At 43.7% G+C, this 9,427-nt stretch overlaps 1 protein-coding gene across 1 annotated transcript in view; it reads right to left on the bottom strand.

Moving 5' to 3' along the window:
• LOC101860735 (origin recognition complex subunit 3) overlaps nt 1–6,422 on the bottom strand; it is an 8,361-nt gene extending 1,939 nt beyond the window's left edge. The window contains exons 1-3 of the mRNA XM_005096570.3: nt 6,041–6,422; nt 1,216–2,426; nt 85–512 (exon numbers count right to left, since the gene is read on the bottom strand). Coding sequence (XP_005096627.1) covers nt 85–512; nt 1,216–2,426; nt 6,041–6,073 — 1,672 coding nt within the window. The 5' untranslated portion in view covers nt 6,074–6,422. The remainder of the gene's footprint in view (nt 1–84; nt 513–1,215; nt 2,427–6,040) is intronic.
• Nucleotides 6,423–9,427: the final 3,005 nt, after the last annotated feature.

The raw sequence follows: 9,427 nt of genomic DNA, 5'->3' as shown, positions 1-9,427 counted from the left end.
AACAGACTCCAGTCCTCCTGCACTCTTTATACCCCCCCCCAATACAACAACATACATCAAAGACACCTCCCAAGAAACCCTCACCCTTTTCCTCCTCCTGTTCCTCCTCCTCATCCAGGTGTCCCAGCCGGTAGACGAACCTCTCCACCTCCTCAAACAGGGGACGGAGGTGCTCGTTGCTTTGGGACGGCTCCTCCAGGGCTTGGCACGCCGCGGCCAAGGCTTTGCTGAGATCATCCAAGGACATGAGACGTAAGAACGTGACCGCCTGCTTGTAGCTGTCCGACTCACACACATCTGTGGTCAGGCACAGAGAGTACAGTTCCCGAAACTGTTTCCCCAGCGGGTGTTTGGGAAGTGCTGAGGACAAGCAGTGTAGAAACCGAAGTGCCGGGAAGAGATTTGCGTGGTGCTGATGAAGTTCTGTCAGGGCAGAGGAGAGGTACTTTCTGGTGACGGCATTGTCAGACCATAGCTTGCTCTGGACGTTAGGGGGACAGCTCTCTACGAAGCTGAAACATACAATATCATATATACATGATATGTCTTTCAGAGTTGAAGCGAACTGCACAGTTCGTGCGTGACATCGGACTGACTGTCTAGCTGCTGTCGTCGAGAACGAGGAAGAAGAAGAAAGAATACTTGATACAGGTAAACAAAACATTGTAGAATATATAGTATAGTCTTGCTTGCACACAGTGAAATCAGTAGGACATGGAAATCTTTTCGTCAAATATGTATATAATGTTTTAAATTTTTTAAAAATACATCATGTATGTATAAAAAATAATAATTGAGTACTTGAAAATCTTGAAAATCAAAGAAAGCGGCATTTTTCTTAACGCTTGACAATTTTTGTCGAATTTTCCTTTGTAGACTTAACCCCTTTTATGTCCATTTGAAAACAATTTGCTGTGTGACTCTTTAAAGAATGTTGATTAGAGGCACAAAAATGTAAGTTTAAAGTTTAAAAGGACTCTCAAGCTTTGAAAGTCACCAAACTTTGGTGGCCATTATTATTTTATTTCTGAAAACAGGTGACCCCACCTCCTTCAAACCAAAATATATCGACTTCTATTAAAGAAAGATGGATAATTTTTTCATCGAAAACAAGACAACTGAACTAGCTTAAAGATGATACCAAAAACTGCACAATGCCCAAAAATTGACAAGCGCCTGATTCCACTGTGTTGTGACACTATATGACAAACAAACCTCTTAAAGCTCGCCAGTTTCCTCAGATCCTCCAGTTGAGCTTGCGACAGCTGCGACGTGACATAATCCACCTCCTCCCCGCCACAGCACAGGACGCTCAGCGGGTTGCTCAAGAAGTGCTCACTCATGCAGAACTGGAAAGCCGTGATGAAGTTGAGAATCGAGAAGTCGTGGTAGAGAAAAGTGTCCAGTAAAAAATGGAAAACTTTTGGTCCCAGTTTGACAGCGACGTCCGGCACCATGACAATCTTGTCCATGAGATGGGAGAGGTAGCGGGAGGCCGGCGGGGCCTGGAATCTCTCCATACACAGCAGGGAGGTGATGGCCGAGGGCAGGATCTGGTGGATGGCTGTGACCGCCGTCGCGATGCCCAGGATTAACACAATCGGCAGGGAGGGGAGATAACTACAGCACAGCGAAATAAAATCTTGGAAAACCGCGGGGTTCACATTTTCTACGTCCTCAAAAACAATAATCACTAGCGGTTTTTTGTCTACGCCAGATCCATTAGTTGTTGCCTTGAGCTGTTCCGCGTTAGCCTCGCCTGTCTCCTCCAGTTTGAGTCTCTTCCTAGGACTGCACGGTGCAGAGCGACTTTTGCAAGGAGAACCTGCCCCAAACTTCTTTTTATACCACTTGACTAATGTGGTCAAGTTGAGAGCTCTCTTTCGTACTGGTGCTACTTTGAGCTTGATGGGGCTGCTGGAGACAGCCGTCGACTTCTCCCCCGGCAACAGATCACCGGCGTCGTGCTCATCATCTTCCCTCTCCTCCGAGGTCAGCGTGACGTTCATGAGCTGCGCCACGATATCGCTGAGGAGAGCACTGATGCGACAGTTGTCCTGAGCCCCTACTCGAGCGACGAGAGGCGACACCTGGGACTTGAGCATGCTCTCCAAATTGGCAAACATGACATCATGATCAGGGGTGTTCACCCCCGTCACCAGCACGGCCGCAGGGATCTCGCCCAGCAGCTGTGCGCTTCTGTCACCAGGACTGTCTCTGTGTCGGTGACATCCACTCACAAAGGCAATCAGGTCATCAAAGATCTGGCAGTTGAGGTCGGACCGTAAGATTTCTATCTGTGTGTGCAGATCCTCCCAGATCTCGCGGTAGAGGGTCATGCGGGCCTTTCTTCCTCGGTCTTTCGAGTCACATACGTAATCATCTTCGTTCACTCTCTTACATTTTCCCTTGAATGCAAAAACACCCTGAAAACAAAACAAAATAAATTATAAATAAATAATGTTCGAAAGAGAAATAAACCCTGTCCAGTATTTGTATCACTTATCTTGCCACTTGTGAAATGTGCACAAAATGCGAGCATAAAGACTCTTTCTACAAAATGCAACAAAATAGAAGCATTCTCAGCAGCATTTTTCAAAATCACATTCAATTTTTGTAATACTGTGTACTTTGAACCCTGGCCAATTTCCTAATTAATTAAAAAGTACCAGTATTTTTCAATCAGTAAAAAGAAAACCCACTTTCACACCAACTCTTCATTTATTTTGTTTGAGAGGAAAGAGGCCCTCCAGCTGTGATCATCTTTGGAGAATAACTCTCATACATTCTACACAAACTATAAAAGTAGTAGCTGGGAATACAACACTTAAAGACTTCCACTTGACATCTTGACCCCACAGGAGTGGAAAATGTATCACAGCCCACAGAAAGGCCGTTGCACCAAGTTACCCAGATCAAGGTATTATTTAACTTACAATGAGTCTAATGAGAGATGAGATAACAATCATTACAATGGCAATAAAAGGACTTGGAACAAGCACCAAAGGAAGGGTGGTATGCCCCCCTGTAACCCCCCAGATTTTTTTGTACCTCCAGAAACCCCCCGATTGGCCCAAAGCATGCAAATTACTGCAGTTAGGCGTGAGTGTGAAAGCTCGATTAAGAACAATCAAATATTTTTTTAAACTATTGATTTGCAAGGGAAAAGAAGTTGATATTCATGTTCAACGCATCAATATTTCGATCTAGTAGAAAATGAACAGCAGGTAGCTAAATGTGAGTTGGGAGGGAAAGTAAAAGAATATGCAGTGGTTATGTTGACGGCGCCCTGAATGCAGTTTGCAGGCGCTGTTGAGGCTACGTTCACAACACTAAAACTTCGTTTAGGGGGAGCGTCCACTGCCGGTTTAAGTCAGTGACGACAGTGACATATACATTCAAAATATTTCGGCCAGCTTCAAGTGTTCTATCCCATGAGATGAAGGAAAATGAAGCGCCCTTACAGAATCAAAGTCGGGATATGGGATATATATGGAAAATTGGATTATATGGTACAGGGGAAACAAGAGGTGAGAGATGGGAAACAGAAGGCACAGCTGGAGTCTGCTCGATTAATCGAAGGCTTGCGAGCAGTGGGCGGCTTGCGAGCAGGCTTGTGCTTTGCTTTGCCTCCCGCTCACTACCGCGGGGAACTTCCGGTGAGTTGAGACTCGCGGACAGTCTTGCTGTACTGTGTCGTGACGTCGCGAACTCTCATGGCTGTGGGCTCAGTACATATACAGAAGATTCTGGTTATTTGCGTTGAGAGGCTTGCACCAAAAGTGCAAGATTGTTTTTTTTCCATAGTCGAGTTGTAAAAAATAAAAAGCACCATTCAATGTACTTAAAAATTAATAATGGATCAGCTGTTCTTACGTTGCAAAGACCTGTTTGTTTATAATGTGCACAAGTCAAACGCTTCGACGTCGCATGCAAAAGACCTCAGTTCGATTCCCATAGGGGGAGAAATTTTTACTGAGAACCCCCGTCTTTCTGCTGGGACGTTGTTCTCTCTCAGCCCAGGTTGGCCCTGACATTGAGTTGAAGTAGGCCTAGCCCGTCTCCTAAATGTTCTGTATTATGTCACTGGGAGTGTAAAACATCTACAAAATAGGTTACATACACACGATACAAAAGCAAATCACAACGACCCCTGGAGCTTTCCATTCTTGGGTAATCTGTGTCTACTTACACTTATTAAGTTACGGTAGAAACCTAGGTCCCTGTTACTACAATACCATGCTCCCTCTCACTTTTATCCACTCGCTAAGCTGATCAACGGCGGGAAGTTAAAAATAACTTCGGCTCTCTACATTTTGCACCAAAACAAGCACAGCCTCTCCTTTCCTCCATGGTTCAGAGTTCAGTTCACACTGCGAGCAGTCTTGCAGCTCGCTGCCTGCTACACCAAGTCAGCCAAGTGACTTGCCAGATTGCGATCTGGTCCTAGGAGCCAAATAAAAAAATGGAAGCCGAAAGACTTGCCAGGCTGCGAGCAAGTCACTGGCACAAAGAAAGACAATGGGAATCATGGGACTTGCTGAGCTGCGAGCGAAATTTGAGACTTGACAGCTGTCCGCTGCTTGCAAACCTTTGATTTTATATAAAATCGAGCAGACTCCAGCGCTACGCCGCGCAGTGACACTATGAGCGGGGTCTCTCCCTCCCCCCCCCCCCCCTGTCTCTTTTTCTGACATAAGTGGCTTCGCGGATTGCAAGCAGGGTGGGGAGGATGAGGGAGTCTGACACGAGTGCTTCATGGATAGCTAGTTGGTGTGTACTTGAAGCTTCTAGGCTAGACTCAACTTATCATGCTGGTGATTTAATTTGATGATTTGACATAGTGACTTGAGGCTTGTGACTTGAAATAGGGGCTTACGAGCCCGAGCGGGTTTGCTGCCGGGGCACAGCTCTAACAGAAGGTGGGATTCGGAAGATGGGACTGGTCATAAAATGTGTACAATAATATGATTGTTATTGCACCAGGTCAGCCTGGGAACCAACGCCGAGAGAAAATGACGGGACCCGAATCAATAATTCATATTATAAGAACAAACACCCTCTCTCTCTCTGTCTGTCCCCCCTTTCTCTTTCTCTCCCCCCCCCCCTCTCTATTTTTCTGTCTCTGACTGTCTCTTCGTCCATCTTTCTCTCCCCCCCCCCTTCTCTCTCTCCCCCCCCCCCTTCTCTCTCCCTCTCTAGCTCTTTATCTCTTCCACCAACCCTTCTCTCTCTCACACACATACACTGCCTGCAGACAAAATTGCATGCTTTCAACTCGAGAGCGCTGATACGTTTGTTTACACTCGTATATCACGGGCCGTCACGCGCTAACACAAGAACGCGAGATAGGGCAATTGAAACATCATGGTCTTGGTAGGTGTACATTTTTGTCATATAAAATAATATATATGCCTAATGACCTAAGCCTAATGTGTTGCGTAATTGAGAGTTCGTCATTTTCCCTTACACTGGCGAGCTCTGAGCGTATGGGAAAACGACGAATATTAAATATACATCACTGACTAATACGGGCTTACAGAAACTTAAACCGGCAGTGGACGCTCCCCCTAAACAAAGCTTGAGTGCCATGAACGTAGCCTCAACAGTGCCTGCAAGTTAAACAGGGCGCCGTGAACATAGCCACGCCCACTGCGAAAAGAATACCAGATTTTGGCCTACTGATACTGCCCCAACTTGTTAACTTCTAGATTTCTATCACTCATCACTTTCATTTAACCGATTAACATGATAGTGATAGAATATAATAATATGGTACAGGGGAAAAAGAGGTGAGAGATGGGAAACAGAAGGTACAGCTGGATTCTAGATCTAGATATCTATCTAAATTAAATTTCTATGCTTGATAGTTGTTCAATGGAAAGCTAGCATTCTCTTCTAGATCTAATCTAATCTAGATCTAAATCTAGATCTAGAGGCTCATACTCTTAAAATTTAAAACAAAGCGGCATGCTGATTTGATGCTGCCGCCGTTGCGGTAGTCACATTTTCATAGGCCTAATTTGTTGTTTGTGATTACCTTCGACACTGATGTAGCCTGTTCTGCAGACATTCTGTCTGTGATCAAGATATTTGTTGACCACACTCCACACCGGCGACTCCAACTCCAAATGGAAAAAGAAACGTACTTATTTATACGCTACCACAACACACCACTAGCCTCGTCTAAGGCTAAGCCTAGCGTACCAAGGTGACTGTGACTGTTACTGTGGTTCTTGTTTCGCACAACAACACGAGTTGGCCGGCTGTCTTGCTTTACAACAATCCTACAACTAGATTAGATCTAGATCTAGATCTATAGATCTATATCCAGACGTCTAGATTTCTAGATCTACTCTTCAGTTTTCTAATTTCTTTCAACTCTATTTCTGCTTGTCGGTTAGATCAAGGAGGCTACTTTCTTTCTAGGCCTACTTACTACTTTCTACTTTCGTTTTCTGGAGAATACCCCAGATTTGTAAAGAATAAAGATTAGGCTTAAACATCGGAAAAAATAAGGACTGTTAATTTCTTATTTTAACAATTATTCCTCCTCTGATACCAGAAAAAAAATATGTTTGAAGAAAGATTTTCTCTTGATCGATTCTATTATAGCTTTTAATTTAAATTTTGGCCTACTTGAAAAAGAACTGATGTTATCTGGTGAAACAAAATAAATCCCAGTCTCTGACATGAATGAACAGCCCAATGTGGACATACATCCCGAAAGCGCGGGAACTATTCACTTATTCAGGGTTCTGTTACAGTGTACTGTGCTGGGTGTAACGGAGTACAGAACTTACGTTACAATTTTCGGTACTTTTACTGTATTCCGGTACATTTTGAGAACCAGTACTTTAAAGCTGGCATTCCATATGCCCGAAAAACCGATGCGAACTTCGTGTACGAAATTCGGGTGCGATGAAAAAAGAGCCCTCCTTCCATATACGCGAAATTCGCATCCGTCATCTGACTGAAATCATATTCAAGTGCATTTAATTAAGGAGGGGGGTGGGTGTAAGTGAAAAGCTATTTTTAGTTATTACATGATTTAAACGATAAATGATAGCATAGATAGATTACATAGACTCCCGAAAGTTTCCCACAAACTAAAAAAAAAAGTGGTTGCCATGCAAATGACAGCCACCTTGAAAATAAACACTTCTTTTCAGTCTTGGTTTTAACACTTCTCTCTCGAACGAAGGAAATCAACATTTCGACGTTTTCCCCACTTATCTAGTGCTTCTATCATGTTCTATGCTGCTTCGTTCCTTTGAAGTAGATTTGGCGGGAAATAAGCCCCGCCCACTTCACGAAGAATTCGCATGCGAAGAAAAAAGTTTCGCTCCCTCGTGCGAAAGAAAATCATCGCATGCGAATTTCGGACTCGGCCATGCAAAATTCCGGTATATGGATTCACCCAATGACAAAAACGTTGGTGCGAAAAAAATAATTCGCACCCGAAGTTCGCATCGGTTTTTCGGGCATATGGAATGTCAGCTTTACTGTACTCCGATACTTTTTATAAAAGTACTTTTTAGTACTTTTCAAGTACATTTTGGGTAGATCTACTTTTGAAGCTTAATGAAAGAATAAGTGCCGACATTTCCGATCATAATTTACGGAACAAACACCCGGGCGGGCACAGCCGATCAACCAAGAGTTAAAAGTTGAGATTAAAGAACTGCCCGTCGCGTCAAAGATCAGCCACACTTGTGAAAGTGATCACATGCGCTGTAAAACTCCATGAAACGGTACAATGATCCTCAGACGGGATCACACCGAGGTGTGAACTGACCGATGGGACGTTTCTTTTCCCCAAACATCGCACTCGCATCTGAGCTCGCCACCTGAACTTTCATCCCCCTTTGGGTGGGTTGGGCCTACAAGTTCGCTCCAGGCAGGATCACATCGAGCTGTGAACTCTTCCCTGACCATTGAAGTTGAAGGCAGTTTTTCTCTATTCCCGAAATTGCGAGACAGTCTGAATTTTAATTGGTGTGGTCACAGCGTAATGGCACATGTACGTAACGACAAAGGCGGGGGGACTGAATCAGAGATGGAAGGCTACAATTTTTGGACAGGTAAAGGGGAGGGGCAACTGGATAAACGTAGATAAAGATCTCGAGACGATATGCTAATGAGTGTACGGTATAATATTATGGCTTGCCTCATGCCACCATGCTACTGTGATTGGTCATCAAGGATGACCACTCTTTGCTTGCCATTATGTCATAAACCTACCCAGGGGTCACGTCAGTTCTTGGGTCACTGTAGATTCTTCCTTAGCTTCGTCGGGCTAAGATCCCATATTTCCCTTGCTCCCGAGCACTGGGATCTTAGGCGGAGACTACTGTAGTAGAGAATTTTTGGTTACACTACACTTACTAGACTCTAGGAAATTACATGTAGGCAGGGGCGAAGGCTGACTTGTTTGACAGGGTAATCAAAGTGAAACGGAACCAGATAATATGGCCTGGAGATATCACACAAGAACCCTACTCGAGGCGGCGACTCTTAAGTTGTGTCAATGAAAACAAATCCGGAATTCAACCGCCAAAATAATCGGGAAAGTATCTTATTAAATATCAATTCCAACTAAAATTAAATTTAACTTTAGAAGTGAATACACAAACCCAAAACAAGGAAGCAGAGATGTCAGTACTAGATCTATAATGTGTTATAGATCTACCAGGGAGTCTAACTATTTGGTAGAACATGACAATTATCTTTTTTTTTTTTATTTCACTTGTGGCTGTTTTTTGTCTCGCTTTTCGCGGCCAGGAGCCGGTGTCATAATCGAGGTCACGATCTGATTATAGGACGTTTAAAAAAACCCCACTCGTAGCAGTAAAGATATTATCAGGAGTTAGTTCCCCTCATATCTGTAAGGTAGACTCGACCAGTTTAATAGTTCACTACATAATACCCCGAAAGGGGTGAACAGGGTATATGTGGCAATGAAACAGTATTGACTGCTATGCACGTATTCCCTTCAACTCTATTGGTAGACTCTTCCAGCCCCACTTTAAGCTTATTTAATCAAAGCTTGTGACTGCTTATGGAGTGGCCCGAGAGGGATGAGCAGGCTATTGCTGTGGCAGTGAAACCGTTTTGAATGTTAGACATACTGTTCATTGTTGATTATGAAACGTCTTTTTACTTTTAATTTATAAGGTTTACGTTTATGGGAGAATTTGACTGCTACAACGTTTCAAAATTAGGAAGGGAAACAGTGATTATTTGATTATATAGACGCTTCGCCCCTGCATGTAGGCCTATTTTGGTTTGCCGTGGGCGCCGTGGACTACACAGTGGGACCAAACTCTGTTTTACCACTACATGTATTATAATATAATCAATTGAAACTGAAACTGAGTTCTCAATATATATCAATCTAACAATTTTTTAGACTACCTAAATTTCT

The sequence above is a fragment of the Aplysia californica genome, unplaced genomic scaffold, assembly GCF_000002075.1.
Source record: "Aplysia californica isolate F4 #8 unplaced genomic scaffold, AplCal3.0 scaffold00132, whole genome shotgun sequence".
NCBI classification, from domain to species: Eukaryota; Metazoa; Mollusca; class Gastropoda; order Aplysiida; family Aplysiidae; genus Aplysia; species Aplysia californica.
This window is presented reverse-complemented; position numbering and strand designations above follow the sequence as displayed.